The sequence below is a fragment of the Notolabrus celidotus genome, chromosome 15, assembly GCF_009762535.1.
Source record: "Notolabrus celidotus isolate fNotCel1 chromosome 15, fNotCel1.pri, whole genome shotgun sequence".
In the NCBI taxonomy this organism is placed as follows: Eukaryota; Metazoa; Chordata; class Actinopteri; order Labriformes; family Labridae; genus Notolabrus; species Notolabrus celidotus.
The window spans coordinates 9,900,527-9,920,691 of NC_048286.1; the positions used below are offsets into that span (position 1 = coordinate 9,900,527).

General features: G+C 41.0%; 1 protein-coding gene across 1 annotated transcript in view; it reads left to right on the plus strand.

Annotated features, from left to right (window-relative positions):
* Positions 1-20,165, plus strand: part of LOC117826286 (netrin-G1-like) — a 95,022-nt gene that overhangs the window by 34,303 nt on the left and 40,554 nt on the right. Inside the window, 1 exon segment of the mRNA XM_034702239.1 lies at positions 12,988-13,631. Within this exon segment, the coding sequence (XP_034558130.1) occupies positions 12,988-13,631 (644 nt within the window).

Genomic DNA, 20,165 nt, shown 5'->3' on the forward strand with positions numbered 1-20,165 from the left:
TGAAACCAGTGAGAGTCAAAATCAATAATGTAATGATTTTAGAATAATTTGTCTGCAAGTTGTTAGAGTGGAGGCATTCGAGGGTAACAAATGGATTTCATTTTGGTTTCGCTTCAAATTGTTTCAAACTAGACGGCCTAACAGCAGCCAAACAAAGTAGATCTGATGGAAAGTTTAAAAATAATTTGTATTCAAATCAGATTATTTCAGTGGAATCAATAAGACAGCTGTCATCACTCATGGAGGCAAAGATTTCTATACAGTACTTTCACCCACAAAGACAATAGAGTCATAATGAACATGCTAATTTGCTAGACCATTGCAAACTGTTATAAAAAATCCTAATGAAATTTAACAGTCTCTGTTTTACATTGAAGCGTTATCTTTCTTTATAAGACTTAAAAGACCGACACATCTCTTAAGACTGTGGCCCTGTTTGGTAATAGAGCTGGAGGCAATTAGCTTAGCTTAGCTAAAAGTCTGGAAACAGTAAAACAGCTAGCCTGTCTAATTCCCCTCAGTGCTTGGAGATAGAGACCAACTAGCAGGTATGAGCTTTTGAGTTAATTAGCTAACAGGTCTTTTTTAGTTGACAGAGATTCTCTGGGGAAAAATTTTGACGAACAACATTTTATCCACTTGCCCTAAAATTCCTATGCGATATCCGCTGGTAGACAGAAAAATACAGTGTGAAAACAAGACCTGAGAAATTCCCTTATCATGGCTGATTCTAGCCAAAACAATGGTTTCTGCATGGAACTTGCTTTAATACAACAACTGTCTTTTTTCTTTTAATAAAACCACTCTTTGTGGGCCTTATGGTGGACTAGATGAAACACAAGATGTGCTAATTTGAATGTTTTTGGTAATCTTGAGTCAGACCACTGCTTGTTCCCTTTAATTTAACCAAGCTAAGCTAGCTTCCTCCTGACTGTAGCTCAAACATAAAGCTTGGACATCAGATTCCTGACAGCCACTTATCATGACTGTTAAAATGGACAGCTGACCTCCATCTCTTCCCATTGTGAAGCCATGAATACAGCCTCTGTGGGTGCTGACATACCATGCTGGTGGAGTCGAGGAATGCACAGAAGCAATCTGGCTTGTAGAGCTGAGGCAACGATGTAACACTCCTTCTGCTAACCATAGCAGACATTGAACTTTGCGATAAAACGTCAAAGGTCACTCACGATGGTATACAGTACACATTAGAATGGATTCTTGTGAACATTGCAGAGCCCTGTATTCATCTCGTCATCTTCTTAAGGTCAAATAACTAATGAAACTACTTAAACTGACTTCTCTGAAAAATAAAGGCATAAGAAAGAATAAGAACTTACTTTCCTCACAGAGAGCATGTTTGAGACACATGTATTTCTCCAGTTTGATCCATGGTCCATCTGTTATAATGGAGGAGGTGGGTTTTGAGACCTATACTATAGCCAGGGGGTGCGCTAGAAATGTTGGCTTCACCTTGGACAGCTCTTGTTCTGTCCATGGTTATATACAGTCATGGAATCTAATCTTAAACAACTGCCTTTTTATTAGACTGATCTTTTGGGAACCTTATAATGGACTAGATGGAATTTGTGCTATTTTTTAAGTATTTATTGGCAGACCTCTGCTTCTATACTTAAACCAAGATAAGTTATCTAACCCCTTGCTGTAGCACAACATAAGGCACAGACATGAGGCTCCGATTGATCTTTCCATCTAACTCTTGAAACCGAAGAAAATAATGTACTACCACTCGTGTCAGCTTTAATGTGGAGAGAGCAAAGATAACTGGAGTCCATTTACTGTAATAGCAGAGCATTAGTGCTGCATAACAGGGCAAAACTTTAAATCTGTTTGTAATAAGTTGCTAAATCAAACACTAAAATGCAGTGTTTTTATGCATTAATAGCTGTGACACTTAATATGTATGTAGCTCATGAGTCTTGTCATGCAGCTGAGGCCATCTTTATCTGAAGAGACTGTGTCAAATATTTAAGCACTGTATAAGCCAAAGAGAAACAAACCAACAACCCCTGCATTGTTCTTTTTTTTCCTCCGTCTCTATAGGATCATGAGAAATGCCAGTAAATTTTCCTGATGTGTTTATTTTGCTCTGAAATATCTGTCCGCTTTTAAGTATTATGTGTAAAGTTTTCCTGACAAGAGAGAGATCCATTTTTACCACACAAGCCGGCGAGGTTTTATCCAGTTCTGCTTTGGAATACAGAGTGCCGCAAAGCGAGGGAGAGAATTAAACATCCTCTCATTATAGCAATGTTAAAGCTTTTTATTGAATCCTGACATCAGAGGGAGTCTAATCCCACACACAAGCAAGCTCACACACGCAGATTTATGCAGCCACACACACACACACACACACACACAGACACACACACTAATACGTGGGGAAAATGTACAGGTATGCGTATTTACTGATAAATATAAACACAAAACAGCAAATGCTCATGTACAAAGGCTTGGATTCAGTGATCCATATGTAAACACAAAAGGTTTTATACACACATAAAATCCAACCAACACCACCATCCCCCATGATAATAAGGCGGTGTTAAATTTACCCCAGTGGGACTCTGCCACATGGGACAGATAATGAGACCAGGTGTTAATTAATGTGGAGTGCATTTCCCCTAGTCTGCCTACACCCCGTGAATCCCAATCAAGGCTGCGGCCCTGGATGGAGGCTGCGGCTGATTCGCCAGGCAGCGTACTTCAAAAGCCAGACTGGCTGAGCCGCAGTCCTCAAAGGGACTGCTCTGGCGAGGGCTACGTTCCAAAGGGCGGAGGGCTTGGCATGTGGCAAAACAAAACACGAGCGCTGGGGGGAAGTTTGTGTTTTTGTTTTGATCAGGCGTCTGTAAGGATTGCAAGTTACAGCTGTCACCTCTTCACCCTCTGATGTGCTGTTTATCCATCCACCTGATGCATATGTTTTCTCTTTGTTTACAGTGTGCAGCCTCGGAAATCACACTCAAAGGAGCATAATGATGTCTATTTGCAAGCTTTATCTCATGAACTGCTCGCTACTGCTAAGCACATACACACTACAACTATAGTGTCCATTTTTTAATGCATACAATTTTAGATTATTGAGTTATATTCATCCTTCTTCTTGCAACTATTTGTTTCCATACAAAATAAAATGATCATATTAGAAGATGATTATTCCAGGGTAAAATCTTGTTTCCTTTTTCTCAAACCATCTTGTGAATCTTCAAAGATATACTTAAACTATCAGGATGATATTTGCATTAAAATGTTGTATATAAGATACACTGTAATACCTGATTTAGCTTCTAAAAAGTGAGCTGCATCCTATATACCTGTGCAACCAATGAACTAGTATAAAAAGCAGAGAGAGGTCTTTTATTTGGTTACTCAGAAAATGGTGCTCAAGGAAGCTTTCCTCCTGAAGCATGCTGGAAACATTGTGAGGTAAGTAAGTAAGTCAGTAAGTAAGTAAGTAAGATTTATTTATAGAGCACCTCTCAAGAACAGAAGTCACAAGGTGCTTTACAACAACAACAAAAGAAAAACTTTAAAAGGCAAAACAGAGATTGCAATGAAATACAAAAAAGTTACATAAAAACAGACAGATTAAAGAAAGGCAAGTCTAAACAGATAGGTCTTCAACTACCTGGAAAGGTAGGCACAGCCTCCTTAAGTTTTTAACCTGGTACGAGGCACAACCAATAAACCCTGATCAGAGGACCTCAGAGTCCTGCTGGAGTTATATGGCTTCAGCAGCTCCCTAGTGTAGACTGGAGCCTGACCATGGAGCGCTGTGTACACAACAACTAGAATTTTATACTGGATCCTACATTTAACTGGAAGCCAGTGCAAGGATATGAGGATCGGAATAAAATGAGACCTTTTTGATGATTTGGTCAACAGCTTTGCAGCAGCATTTTGGACCACTTGTAGGCGATTCAAAATCAGGAAGACAAGTCTTGGAGCGCTACTAACAGCTTTACTCCCTCATTATGTCGTAATTTTACATTTAAGAAAACACTGGTGTAGTATTTAGTAAATAAATCTTGTGGAGTGCTGGTTTGAGTGAAAAGACTCCTCAGTATAAGACAACAAATGACCAGGATGTGATGCATGTTTCAGCAAATTGGTCTTGTGCAGTGGGTCCATTTGTAACTCAAAACTGCAAGTGCCACCTCTACTGAGCTCAACTACTGTACAAGTAGTTAGCAAGATATCAAAAAAAAGATGGAGCTACTGGATGAAGCTACACCGCTGCACAGAAACTGCACATTGTGGAGTTTGTTGAAAGCAATGAAGTCTTCAAAGAGGAAGACAGTTTAAACCTTTTTCTTCTGGGACACCCCCAAAAGCTGTTAACTGTTATGACTTACAGTGTGGATTTTGCAGCACTTGTCTCAAGCAAGTTGGAGCTAATTAATCTCTCTTCTATGAAACTAAGATTGTGAACCAGTGATTGCCTGAAATGGTAGGAAAGAAGGGTATCTTAATGTTTTAAAAGCAGCAACAACTGTGTGTTTAGCAGGGGTTCACACCTGTAATATGAAGTGAATCAATTAAATCATTTTAAATCACTGGTAGACTTTAACAAGCTGGACTGTCAGGGTTTTCTTTCTGGCAATCCTTCACATGTCCGGTCCACTTAAGTTATCAAACCATCATGTGTGATAGTCTTTCTCGTACATGCATGGTACTCAATTCCGTCCATGAGTTGTCAGCTCCTCCCTGTCTGTAACCCTCCAACCTTAGATATGATATGATGGAGCGCTTGCAGGTCAGATGAGCAATCCCTCCGTCCTCCATTCCTCTGAAGGTCAGAAGAATGAAAAGTCTGGCTCTGTTGTGAGCCTCTGCTGGCCCTGACTGCAGGTCATTAAAGCTCTATTGAGTTTCTGCCAAAGCTCTGACTCTCCCAATATCTCACCATGGCTCATCTCAGCTGTCTCTTCCGTCAGAGCTTATACAGAGCCCTGAAAGGATCAACACTCAGTCTCTGTGTTCACCATACACTGGAGCGTTCCCACTTCTAAAAAGCCGACCTAGATCTACCTTGATATCATCCTTTTTTTGGCCCGTCCTCTGTGTATCACAACAAACGTATCATCCTCAGTCATATCCAGGAACAGGGCAAAGAGAGCTCGCCTTTTCGCTCTTATTGAAAGTTGAGAATTTATTGTGGTCTCTGATGGGTATCTTTTTGCTTTTGTCAAGTGGTGCTTCAACTCAAATCATCGTTCTTTTTGTAACCTGGATCAACTCCCTGAACACTGAATCACAGGCGAGTGATATCAGCAAGCTGTCATTTGTCAAGCTCTCCTCCTCTGGTGCACCCTGTGAATGAGGATGGGCACTCGGAGGTGTGATAGAGGGGGTTTGGGCCAGCGACAGGTCTGCAGGTGTCATGCGGCAGGTTAGGAGGTGTAAGGCCGAGCAGGATGATGGGATGATTAATCCAGCAACACCTCTGCTCCAGAGGGAGAGACTCCTCTCACAGCAGCAGAGGCTCTGCAGAGAGGAAGTTACTCTTCAGCACAAAAAGTACACACAGGTCACCGACTCTTTATTTATATAACTGCATGTTTATATGTAAGTGTGTGAAAGACTTAAAGGTATTTTTCATATTATTCATGTGGTCATTCACAGTGTAGAAATGAGGACCAAAATAAGAACCACAGTCATACAACAGTTGGATTAGAAATGGTTTACACTTATCCAGAGAGTTCAAAACTGTTTGCAAATTTGTATCCAGGGTATAAAAATAATCATTATAAATATCTTTATATTCCAAAAGTAAACTCATCTCTCATTGGAAGTGCATTGCCAACCATTATTCTAATGCAATTACATGAAGCTAATTTATTAACCTATATTCAGGAGCAGGACCACGCCTAAACCACACCTTCAATCATCTGACAGGCCTATTTATACATAGCCATAGCATCCACTTGAGGCTGGCTGCAGAAAGCCACACACAGAGAGAGAAACAGATGGGTGACATCACAGATACTACGTCCATTTATTATACGGTCTATGTTTGAGATCAGCATGGTATTCACGCCTGAGACAGAACCTCCATCCTGACACTCCCTCTGTCGAGCCTTCAGCGCATCCTACCAGACCATCCTAATACACAACATCATTCCTCCACCCTCATCACTCATCACAACAAAAATACATACTCCTGCTTTTTAATTAAATACTAACGCATATTGTTGTGTTATGGTGCTTTCTAGTGAACTGATATGTCCCTACAGTGAACTATTATGCATTGGCATGCTTAGTGTATCAGTGTAAGCGTGCTGCATGAACAGCAGTATTTGAGTTGTAATTAGGTGGAAAGGTTAGCATGAGCTCTATTTATTAAGAACTACCCAGAATTGGATGAATGAGTATTTTTGATGAGTTATAATTTCAACCACTAACATATCATTATTATTCTCTTCCAGTGTTGTGGCTTCTGACTGAACCGCTGTGTAATTTGTGTGCTGAATGATCTCTTTATACGCTCTGAGTCTTTGTTCAAACCCAAAATAAATTTCCCCCAGGACGGTTTGGTAACTGATAGCACAATTTTTCTTCTTTTTTTCTTCTTGGAAACATTGCCTCAGTCGCATCAAGTCAAGCCAAATTAATTTAGTCAGCATTTGCTAAGCGTAGCTGCTCATCCTGGAGAGAGCTGCAGAGAAATAAAGAGGCGAGAACGTCTCAAACTTCCAGCTAAAATGTCACTATGGTGAATGAACAAGCTTGCCTTAAGGGAGATGACTTGAGTAGGAAACGGTGGTGGTGTGGTTCAATCTGTAATCTGAGCTTCAAGTCCAGGAATCTGTCAACTAAACTGATTGGTTGGATTGCCTGCACCCATCCTTCACCAGGAGCTGTCACAGGACAGAGAATTTATCAGCAGAGCCACATCCTGTGTCAAAAGCCACAGCAACAGGTTACGCTTTATCAGTCACATGGGCCATATGTCAGCCGTTTAAGCATCTGCTTCACATCACATCATCAGCTGCCCCCTTGTGTGTGTATCATGTGTGTATTTCCACAGTTTAGCAAAGGCTTTCAGTGCAGCCCACTTAAGAGAAAACATCATTGCTCTCCTTTTCACATATTTTTCAGTAAATATTTCAGAGATTTCATTGATGTGCAACAAATTTATTCAGCATGTGTTCTTTGTCCTCTCACGCATCGTTGATTCCTGTCATAAAACCTCAATAAACTATTGAACACAGCCATGAAATTACATCTAAATACCTACTTGGCTTTCATGACAGTGTGTAGTGAGAAACTAACTGCTTCGTATTGCAGTGAATGACATTTGGATGTACATTCTCAGCTCAAGTCTCCCCGTCTTTCCTTGTTCTCTTGCTCTCTTACTGTGTGACACCCTGATATTGGATTGACCTTATAGGCAGCAGAGATCAGGACATCATTAGTTGCGACCAGCCGAAGACTCGCTGCTGAGGCCTCCTGCATTAAGCCACTGCCCCCGGTCGGATCATATAGCATTGATAGAAACCAGCTGGGCTCGGTTACACAGCAGCCGTGGTGGCAATAGAGTTGTCAGCAATACCAACGAGAGGCAGGCCATTAGAAGCCCTGGCAGAGCTGCTTGTAATGTCAATAGGTGTGGAGTTTGGAGGACTGTCTGACTGCTGAGACATGGGCTAATGGGGGTTCTTCAAAAATACAAACGTAGATTAAGATTTATGATGGTGAGAAGCAAGTGTGAATAGTGTTAATGTAAATGTTGAACATTAAGAAAATGTAAACATAAACATGCAAATTTCCCAACTTGTCATAGATTGTTGCTTTTGTCACTTCTGCTTATGGTTTAAGTTACTCTGTAGCGATTCACAATTCAGAGGTGCCAGCTCTGCTGCTAATGGCTGGATTGCAGGACAGGATGTTGTTCCACTTTCCCTATCAGAGATGGTTGGGGTTCAGTAGCTCCTCAGGCTGCTTTCACATGTGTCCCCAGTAACTGTCATTATTTCCTGATTCTCAAAACCAACATGAGACAGGAACCAACATTTTTAATCACAATATTTACTAGTTAAGAATGGTAACAGAAAACAACTTCTGTTTTTTTAGTTATTTCATACTTTTTGTTTTTTCTTTATTGACAGGACAGTCTAAAGGCTGATTTATACTTCTGCGTCGAATCGATGGCGTAGCCTACGCCGTAGGTCCGCGTAGCTCCCGTACCTATGCAGAGGCCTACGCACGTAGCTGACGTGCACCTCCTCCAAAATGTAACTACGCGTAGAGCCGACGCGGACCGCAAGCTCTGTGATTGGTCCGCTCGACGGCTTTGTCTTTCCCGCATTCACAGCACTTCCCCCGACATCGGCCGTGTATTTCATCTCCTCCTCTCTATTCTTCATGTAATCATGTCTGTATGATAAACAGCAACATGTATCAGCTGTAGATTAATAGAACACGCTCTGAATTGATGTGGAAAAGTAAACAGAGATCGTAGCAGGACCGGAAGCAGGCGACCGGCTATCAGAGACCACACTGCCCTCAGGCGTTTCGGAGGAGAATTGCTGCGCGACACGGACACACCGATGCACAAGTATGTGGGGCTCATGTCCGCGTCAGCCCCTGCTGCGTAGGGGCGACGCAGAAGTATAAATCAGCCTTAAGAGAGACAGGTTGGGAGTAGAGAGTGGGGAAAACATGCAGCAAAGAGTCATGGTCAGTAGTCGAGTCAGCAACCGCTACCACTAGAGCTGTAGCCTGTGTATATGTGCCCCACTCCTTTCAGCAGATTGATTTGATATGACATGTCTGATCATGTTGTCCCAGTCGTCTCTAATGCTGTTGAGAATTAATCACTGTTGTTAGGGTGTTCTGACCAATCAGAATCAAGTATTTTTACACAGCTGAGTGATAACAAATGTTAACTACACTTCAAATATACATATAAATGTATTTACAAATGAATAACATTAATGTCATGTTATATTTAGTCTAAAAATACTGCTAAGAGAACCTTTAACTACCTCATACTTTCATGGCAGCTGTTCTTTTATAAGAGCATTTTCCTGTTGGTCAATATCTCATTTTTTGTACAAAACTCTTGTTTCTCTCAAACTCTCGGCCGACTATTCCCCTCTCCCTCAGCCGTGATCACAGGTAAAGGATCAAGCTGAGAGGGCTTATTGTTTTCCAATAGCTGCCCTCCGGCATAGTGCTGCAGCCCTGAGTCTTAAATGACCACAGAAGCTATTGATCCACATAATGCATTGTTTTTGTTGTTAAATAACCACCACAGGAAATCCAATGAAAGGTCCTGACCTTTCTCTGTGTCACTATCATTCCACCTTTCCCGGACTTTATGAAAGCATTCCAGTGTGCTGTGGATTCATGGGCAAAAAGTAAACACTGCACATGTCACTTAATGTTAGGTTTGAAAAGTGTTATTAATGATGAAAGGGGCTTTCATGAAAGGTTTGCCACAGCCCGCCTCTGCATGTGAACCGGCTGCTTGGGTAGAATGATCACTTCCCTGAAGGCCTGAAGTCACGGCAGGCAGAGAGAGAGAGAGAGAGAGAATGATTATAGATTGAATTTATGACCGCTTTCCACTGGTCTCTGAACACTTCTTCTACCGGTGTGATAAGGCAAATTTCTCTCCCTTTAAAGCCTCTATTTACCCTGCCTCTCACTGTTCAGCCAGGGAATTGTTTTTCTCATTAGCCACGGACGCTGCGGTCTGAGTTCTTTATATCATCTGTGAATAAGGCGCCCATTTTGGTGGATGCAAAGGCAGCCACCCTGCTGCTCTCCCTGAACATCGCCGTGACTAGAAATGAAAGACATTTAAGTGAAAATTCATGCCCTTGACTGACAACAGGGGAATGGGTCTCTTTTGCTCCGTCTGTGTCTTTTTTCCCTCCCTCTCTTCCTGTACGGTCAAGGTCTGAGCAGACCTCCAAGGCTGTTCTGGGAAAAGCAGTAAATGTAACGTGCCACATCATCTGCAAACAGTTGACACAAGTACAATTTATCGTCCCTGTGGCCAAACATCCATGCTATTATCCCTTCTCTCTGTAAGATGTCTCTCTCTTCCTCTTCTGTTTCTGTTTTCAGGCTACACTCTGGCCTTTCAAGCTTCATGCAGGAACTGTGTGGGTGTGCATGGGTGTGAGAGGAGATCACTTTTAGCAACAGAGATCTCTTGTTTAAAGGAAAACATTGCTAAAAGGCCTCTACTATCTCCCACTCTCTCCCTCCCACTCTCTGTTATTCTGTCTCTCTGTGTCTTATAGCAGTATAACCCTTATTACCCTCCTAATTGGATCATGCAACACTCCTTTGAGTCAGCCAAGCAGGCCTAGTGACCCACAATCCCTCAGTCTTGTTCTACCTCTGTGCAGAGTTATCACTTCTAGCCGAGGAGCGGGTCACTGATAGCACATCAGAGTCCCAGACTGAATAAAATGAATAAGAAGTTCTGTATCTAAAACCAGAGAACTCGTACATTCATCTTCCTGGAGAGAAGATAAAGAATCAAGTAAGTTTTAGAGGAATTTAGGGTCTTTACTCAAAGACAAAAAAGCAGCCATTGGTCTTTTCAAATGAAATATAATGGTGCCTGCTTATCAGTATTCCTGCCAGCGATCTGCGCCCGACAAAGTGGCAGACTGAGCTGAATGCACGGAGAGATAAGCGAGTAATGTTGCAGATAGCACTGCTCTCACCTTTAGATAATTTTGCGTGTAGAGTGTCGGATGATTGCTGATTATCGAACCGCTTTACAGTTGATCTGAATCTCATCTGCACTTAACCTCATTGTTCCTGGAGCAGAGGTGAGAGGAATGTCAATTGGAGTGTGTCTTGTGCTCTCTGGCTCTGTTTCAACTCTCTCTCTCCTCCTCTCTCTCGCTCTCCGCCGCTCACTCACACTTACACACAAGGATATGACTGCATGTGCACACACACACACAAGCAAACACATTCAGAGCTCTCTATCCCCCTCTCACAAACAAACACAAACGCATCAAGAGCTCCTCTTTCTCCACCGCAAACAGCCAGACTCCTCCAGTGGATGTCTATGGTACAGAGCAGACGCGGGCCCATGAAAAATGCATGTCCCTTTGCGTGTTTCATAAGAAACACTCATCTGGATTCTATTCCCATCCCAGCAGAGATACCACACAGGAATATCAATTACACTGGCAATTTGGGTGGCAGTGTCGGCAGGAATGGTTGCTGAACGAGAATGTGGGATCCACAGTGTCATCTTAATGAGAGGGTCAGTGTCGCCAGAAGCTCTAGGGGCAGCATTCCTAGTGCAGATTATAAAATACACGTTGCCCTGAGTGTGATAGAAATGCTATTGAGTACGGTGGTGGAATCATGATGGGATGGTGAGGCAACGAGGCTCTGGAAAATAAATAACCTGGACCAACAGCTGACTTGAGAGATGCTTCTGGGTTTGTAATTGTGAGGGTGGGACTGCAAAGTGAGCTGATTTAAAACTAACAAGAGCTCTAGGCTTTCATTTCAAAATGTATCTTCCAAACTAATCGATACATTTTAGTTTTTTATCTCTAGCATCCATTAGTTAAAAGTAGTAAAAGTCTTAACTCTACACAAGAAGGACATCACTTTCTTTAAAGCAAACCATTACCACAGTTAATGCTGTTTCTGTGTATGTACTCAGTTAACTCCTTTTGTGATCCTTAAATTGTCTTTACTTTTGAGCTTATATCGAAAAAAAACAGCAGCATGAAAGCTTTAATGGAACGTCTGATGAGCATTTATGAATATATAGGTTGTATAAAACTATGGACAGCACAAAAGCAGCCCTGAGTGAAGTCCCCCCAATGACAGGCTACACTTCACAAAGTCCACCTTCTCCATTACAACAGATGGGACTTGTGTCAAACCAGAAAATTAAAATACATGGAAAAAAAATTATTTTCAAACATACTTTTTGTCAGAGCAGTTAGTTCTCATGATGCTGATTTGCATATGTGTGTGTGTGTGTGTGTTCAATTTTTTGGTAGGAATTTATTTTGGGGGGGTTATTAATTGTTAAAATGATGACTGATTGACAGCTCTGTTGATAGATGTGGCTCCTACAGCGATATTAGCAGTAAAAAAGAGGAATAGTAAGAGAAGATGTAACGGACACTAACACAAGAGATTGGATTGGACCGACCTCAGGGATCTTTGAAGTTTTATCGTTTAGTAAAATGTGTGTTTTGGTTGGTGGTAGGAAGGGGTGTGACATCAGTCCAGTGGCTGAACCAACCAGATCTGTTCCTGGCTCCACTTGCGCAATATGTCGGTGCGCATTGAAGTAATGTTTTAGCATGACAATTAACAATGGAAGGAAATGGAGGTGCGCCGTCCATTTTGATACGCAGTCATTGTTTGGATCTTTACAGATCACTAAAACATTGAGAAAAAGCAGTTGAAAGTTGTGTGGGAAAGGATAATGTATTTTGGATTTGTTGCTTATCACTGGCACAAATTTCGTGATGATGATTTTTTTCCAGATATCAAGACGGTTGGTTGAAAATACACAGAGCTAAAAACAAGTAGTGGTTTACAGTTGTTAGTGTTGTGAGTCATTGTGCCATGTTGTAGCCAGCAATATTAAAAAAAAAAATACTTAAACCACTGTTTTGAATTTAATTTCTTTCCTGCTTTTTTTCTTCTACAACCATTTGTCAGTCTGTCATACAAAACTCTTCCTGCCAAAAGTTAAACTCAAAAATTTCAGATGTTTTCAGCCTGAGCCTAGATTTCTTATTTATTTCACCACAAGATCAATTCTGATCAAACTTTCATGAGTCCTGCTGTAGAGCTACCTTCTCTACAGCAAGCAGGTAGAGGGGATCTCTGTCACAAACCAGAGGAGGGGTACAATTCCTTCCTTCCTTCCTTCCTTGTATCTCTACCATACAAAAACATATACCTGTATTCCTGTGTGCACTAACACATGTTAATCTCTTTCTATAGGAGAATCCTTACATGTGCAACAATGAATGTGACGCCACGACTGAGGAGCTGGCTCATCCTCCAGAGCTGATGTTTGACTTTGAGGGTAGAAATCCCACAACGTTTTGGCAGTCCACCTCCTGGAAGAAGTACCCAAAGCCCCTCCAGGTTAACATCACTCTGTCGTGGAACAAAACCATCGAGCTGACAGACGACATTGTGCTGACCTTTGAATCAGGCCGACCGGAGCAGATGGTCCTGGAAAAGTCACTCGACTACGGACGGACCTGGACCCCCTACCAGTTCTACGCCACTGACTGCCTGGACGCTTTCACCATGGAGCCCAAGACGGTGAATGACCTCACCCAGCGCACCCTGCTGGATATCATCTGCACTGAGGACTACTCCAGAGGTTACGTGTGGAAGAATGACAAGACGGTGCGTTTTGAGATAAAGGACCGCTTTGCCCTGTTTGCCGGGCCTCGGCTACACAACATGGCCTCCCTGTACGGCCAGCTGGATACCACCAAGAACCTGAGAGACTTCTTCACCATCACTGATCTGAGGATTAGGCTGCTGAAGCCAGCCACTGGAGCCACTATGGTGGATGAGAATAACCTGTCCAGATACTTCTACGCCATTTCTGACATCAAGGTGCAGGGCAGGTAAGACACATTAAGATTTCATTCTAGTTTTTGTTTTGATTCAAAACAAGACTTGTGGTTTGGGTATTTTAGCAACGTAGACCGCATTGAGGAGTACCTTCAGCTGAAAACTAGCACCCTGCATCAAATTCACAACCTTGTTCAGTGTGCCCTGCAGACTTTTATGGTAAACAAACAAATGCTTTCTTTGCTTTCAATGTTTTTTCACTAAAACCCCTTTAGGTTCATAATGAATAAACATGTTGGACTTGAAGTCCTTACTCAAAAACACTTAAGGAACCAAGCAGATTACAGTCTCTTTACTTGTGTGATTCAAATCCAGCTTTACTTGTTGGCAGCCTTCTTCTCTGGTTTTGTGCATGCGTTGATGCCAGCTGTCACCATCGTTTCACGCATGATTAATATGATGATTAATATTGAACATCATATCAGACAGTTGAGATATTTTCTGTGAATTAGTTGCCTTTGAGTAGAATCACTTTCTTCAACAGCAGGGATTTTGAAATAAGGCACTGATCAATATTTCTTAAGTTCCTAGACATCAGGATTTAGTGAGGCCTGATAAATGATGATAGGGTTTTAGCATACAACAATAAGCACAGCTCAGATGGAGGGGAAAATCATCAGAAAATCTACCTGCTGAAGGGATCAGTTGGAATAGAAACCTGCACACAAACTTGGGGCGCTGGTGGCATGGCGGTCTGGGCGCCCCACGTAGAGGCTGTGGTCCTCGTCGCAGAGATCGCCGGTTGGACTCCCGGACGGTCGACCATTTTCTACATGTCCTACCCCACTCTCTACTCCCCATGTTTCCTGTCTCTCTTCAGCTGTCCAATGATTAAAGGCAAAAATGCCGAAAAAAACATAACTTAAAAAAAAAAGAGAGAAACCTGCACACAGTGAAAATGATGATGACAAATGTTCCTTAATTACCTTTTTTCCATGACAAGTCGTGTGAATGGTGGCTTGGTTTAAGTGGTAACACGGTTGCTCGCCATCGGCTACATGGAGGCCAAAAGTTCAGTTGTTTTCCTCTCTGCTTTATAGGTGGAAATGCCAATATTACTACTTTTTTTATATGTGCTGAATGCCGTGATGAGGAACAAATCAAAAGACAACAAAGTTAACGATCTGGAGTAACACTTGCCATGGCTCCTTTGGTCCCATACGTGGCTAACGTTAATCAAACCACGTTGTACAAGCTCCACTCTCGCTAATGTTAGCTAATTTCCTCCTCTAACTACAGACCCTATCAGTTACATTATAACCCAATGTATTTGCTTGAAGCTGGAGTCTATGGGCTCCACCATTTCTGTGAATGTCATCGGATACGTCACAACTCAATTTTTTAAGATATTTTCGACTTACGATATCATGTGCATTGCACTGTGCATTTTCCTAAACATGGTAAACACGACCCCATTTGAAGGCACCATATAACAAGGTAAAAATACATCATTCATTATAAAAAAAAAAGGCCGTTATATTACTCTTTGTTTAAGAAACAAAACAAAATGTTGTTGGTGAATCTTCAGACATTCATACATTCACACACATGATATTGCCAAGCAATGCATTCCTGTGACTGATGAGAGGCGCAGTGTTAATTTTCTCTCATACCTGCAAGAATTGTGTTGCAAGTATGAGTTCTCACTGCCTCCACTGCAACACCCTCAGCCATAGATGTATGCCAGTAACAAAGCCATAATCAGCTTCCAGGAAAATATCAGTTTTAATATTTGACATTTGTTGTTTTTTTGCTTCTGTTAACTCTAATAGCTGTGTCAAAACCTTGATTTACACCAGTTTCGAGATGTATTGGAGAGCATGTTCAGAGTTAAAGCTTTTAGACGCTTCACAGTTTTGATCATCATCAAAGTTGACGATGCAGTTCAGAGTGCAGTGTACTGAATGTCTGTGCAGCGCCTGTCACCACAAGCACAGTCAAGGACCATCGTTAAAGAGCAATACAGTCCTTTTCATTCTACAAATACATCTTTTTTTTCATAGCACATTTATTTGTAGTCAAATAAATTAAATAGCCACAGCGGCCAATGAGAGAACTCTTTGTTTCTTGACTTAGAGAAAATATATTTTACCTTATCTGAATAGATCAGAGAGGACAAAACAGCAGCAGTGCATTGTTGGAGAGGTTTAATTATTGTAGGCTAAACTACAGAGGGCAAAAAAGACCAAAATGAGACTAAAACTGAAATAATTTTTGTTTGAAGATTAAGACGAAAGCTAAATCTCAAATAGCTGCCATGGTTAAAACTGACACAGTGAAGTCTTTATGCTACAGTAGAATAAAGAACTCAAAATCTGACAAATCTATCAGCCAAATTCCACAAACAACAAGCACAATGATGCCGTCTAAATGTGATACTAACTGCTGAAAAGGTAACCCTCACAGTCCAAATATGAACGGTAGTCTTTGAACACGTCTGGATAAGGACATTATCGGAGTGATTACATCTTTTGAAGTTCAAAGCAAAGGAGCTTTAACGCCAACCTTCCTTTAGCCTCAGACCTGCAGGATCCCACTTCTAAAGGTTTACAAGGGCAAAGTGTTTCGTGGCCTGGAATAAGTTCAGTCCCGCCCAAAATTCAGCTTCTAAAAAAAGTCTGAATCAGGGAAAGGAAAAAAAAAGCAGGCAGCCGGAGCAGATACTGAACTCTTCTCTCCTAAATTACTTATTATAACCCTAACTTGACAAGGACAGAGGGCTGAGCTCGCCTCCTGTGAGCCGTGGCAAGGAAAAGAGTTTTAATGCATGTCTCTCTACATTTTTTATAGCAGACACACATCAAGATTTCACAGACGTCTCATTATCTCATGATATATAATGCCTATTATTGGGTCAGGTAGCTCATAATTTGGATAAATGTTTTGCTTTAGAACATTCTTGTCGACACAATCGAGTTACGGCACTGAACTTTCTTTTACTCTCACTTTTAATGCATCTTAACATTTTCTTATCACTGTAGAACTTTTTCTGGCTAGACTACATATCTATTTGTTACAAATTATTAACTTTTCAAATCTGTATCACACCTACGCATATCACCATTAAAAAATATATAATTTGATATAATGCGATGTCAGACAGTTTCACAGGCAGGACCCTTGGATCTATTGATATGTCTATCAGCCTGAACATCACCTCTGTAATGTTTTAGTGTTAACCTCATGGTTGTGCAAGAGAAAGTCAGCTGCAATGGATAGACAGCAGAGAGGAGTTTTTTATGTTCTGATGTAATATACAGTTCAGTTAGAGCCACATGTGAAACAGAATTTAGCCTCAAGTCAACTATCTCTATTTGCAGAGTTAAGCTCGGTTACAGAATCAAGCTGGTGTGTGGGTGCACCCAAAGATGGTCATGTGATTTATGTGAGACTGATTTAAAGTCAGATTTCTGTTTTACGGCTCATGACATGAAGATTTATAGTTAAGTAATATATTTTTATTGAAATGCCCTTAGTTTCAGGTGAGTTCCTCTGAATAAAAGAAACTTTTACTTTACATTAGAAAGAGGTCTTTCCGAGTGGCTGATTTTATTTGTAAAACCTATGGTAAGTGATATAGCTTTAGTTTACAGGGTAATGTGACAAAAAGACAAGATACATTTATTTAATAACTACATTTGTGGCTTTATAATAAATTGAAATCAACTTATATAACTTAAGTCCCATTAAAGCAGCGTTCAAAACATATTTTTCCACTTAGAGTCAGCAGACCAAGCTGAAAATACAGCATGAACATTTTCTGTTTGTCAAGTAACACAGCAAAAAATAAAATTTGTCTGCTGTTTTATTCCACAAGTTGCAGAGGAAAATAAGCATTTAAAGCCTCTGAGAAGATGTTTTCAGCTCCTTATGAAAGAACAAAATGTATGTCCTGCAAAAATAACAAGACCAACGGCAACAGAATGACTGCTTCTATAGTTAGTAAAGCCTGTGATTGATGTGAGAGGGTAGGTGTCTGAAGAGCCCAGGGGTCGTCTGATATTGTTTTTTCAGTGCTGATACCAATACAAATTGTTGGTAGTTCATGAGAGCGATAATGTTGCAAAGTCCAATACAAGATTGGTTTAAAGGCCTTTCGAAACTGTTTAATCAAAACTTGAATTTGTACTACCTTATACAGGAATTAACAGTTAACCAGTGACCGTCATAGTACAGTGACATCTCACAGTTATGTGACATCTAGCCTATCACATAGTGTTAGATCAGACATTGGGTGAGAAAGAATGGTGAGTGAAAACAGACCTAGAGGGTACAACACCAGCAGCAGAGCCAACGTAGCATCTGTGATCTGTCAAATAAAACGCTGATACTGATAATCAGCAAAGTACAGAATATGAACAGCTACTCTCTATTCGTAGCATTTAGACTTGAGCATGCATTGTACAGTCAGTTTAAGGTTTCATTTCTGAAAACCAGGATAACAAAGTATTTGATGGCATGCCTAGAAATAAAACTCACATCCAAATGTATTAAAAATAAGACAGTAGCTTTATGATTGCTAGTTTGGGTTCAAGCAACACCATTTATATTTCACTTGTTTGGTCCAGCTTGATTAAGAGAAACTCTTGCACTGGTTCATGCAGCTTTAGGGAAAGATGCATTTTAACCTCAAGTTCATTTCAAGCTGTTTAAAATTTGGAACCACTTTCTAAGAGGTAGAAGATCATTGTTCAACTTTTCCAACATTAAAAATACTCAGTAAAAATAAGAAGGCTTTCTGAGCATATGTCGTTAACACAGCTTGCAATGCTGCGGCGTATAATATTTCCATCAGTGAGTCATCACAATGCCTCTGTGATTTTCAGGGAATGGAAACATTGTGGTTTCATGACGCATGGAAATGGCCCACATGATGGTCGTAAAGCCTCTACAGCTGCTCTCCAAATGGGACCTGTGTTGCTTGCTGCAGTTGGTTTATATGAGGATAACTAGGTTGGTAATGACCCATCAGATGGGCCCTGTGCGATTTGAAACAGTTAGTCCCTAATTAGGATTCAGTCGACTTCAATGGCGGATCAGAACCATTAGCACGTTGGCTAATTGGTAGGAGACTAATCTTGTAATTAAGAGCATTTGCAGCTGATTAAATGGTAATCATCAGAGACACATCAGTGAAACATGGAGACATGCAGCATTGCCAGGCTGCGGTTCCAAATTTAGCCTTGCCCTGTTTAACAGTGAGTCGATTTATGCTTTAATCTAGGAGGTTTCCCTTTTCAGTACGCTACAATAAACCAAGCTATTTCTAAGGTGATTCTAGTATTTTTTTAATCATCTTTGACTGCTGCTGGCAAAATATGAACAACTCAGTCATCGAGCATGAGCTGTCATTACTGGCAAAAATTCTGACAACACTTCATTATCTTTGATGGCTTTGATCACATGCCACAACAAGTTTCATAATGCTGCCGTGATATTCCCAATACAGCCTTTTCAGAGAAGCATTCATGTTCTGCAGTTAGACACGCTCCTCCAGTATTCACACTCATACTGTAAACATGAATTGATGAGTTCTAAATTGCATGGCCTGGTCCCCAGCACAGAATAGCATCTCCCACCGATATCTTATTTTGCCATTCATTAGAAAGAGAAGCAAAAGGTTGGATGGTGGGGAAATAAGCTATTTTGCCCAATTTTCCATCCTGCCCCTGGGCATCAAATTCAATTTTCCACCAAAAGTTTGCTGTGAGAAAGAAAAGAAAATAAACATACGATTTCTGTCCAGAGGTGGATCAGTAACTCACTTGAAAGAGGGTGATGGAGACAGGTAGGGAGAGACTGATTAGAGTTCCCAGCAGCCTCAGCAGCCTCCTGGCTACAACCAAATGTGAAAGCCTTATCACAGAATGACCATCCTGTCCGAGAATTCCCAGAAAGCTCCACGAACGCTGATAAACTTCTGCTTGTACACAGCCAAATATTTGCAACGGTAACCTGCGGATATGGTCTTGATTGTCAGAGCTCTGAATGAATGGATATTGGCATGCTTTAGAAACATCAAATTATATTCCCACAATGCACTAGGAATGGCTTGGCCTTGAGAAAAACAAGAATTTTCAGAGTAGAGTTCTTCAGCTGGTAAAGAGATATGTTTGTCACTTCAAATATGTAACTTAGTTTTGTTGACAACTGTACTTTTTATGGTACTAGTATAATGATACCAAAGTGCTTCATTTACACGTTATCGCATTTAATTCCACTTAGATCTGAGAGTTTAATCCTAAAAGACATGTTACATGCAGACATAAAAAGTGCTTAGCACAACAAAAGTCCAAATACGAGGAAAATGCATTAGTTTTTTTTTTTAGAACATTAAGTCCATTAACTGGTGCAAACGTCAGCAGTTCTTGCAGTTCCCCAGCAGGGGGAGCAATGCGTCCGATAAGCATCTTTATGTTGTCTTTTTTCCCCTTAGCTGAACTAACAGCTAGTCGTTGCTGTTTCGAAGCTGTATCATCACTAGCATCTTCCTCCTCTTCAGTAGACCTTGTGGAACTATGGTTAGC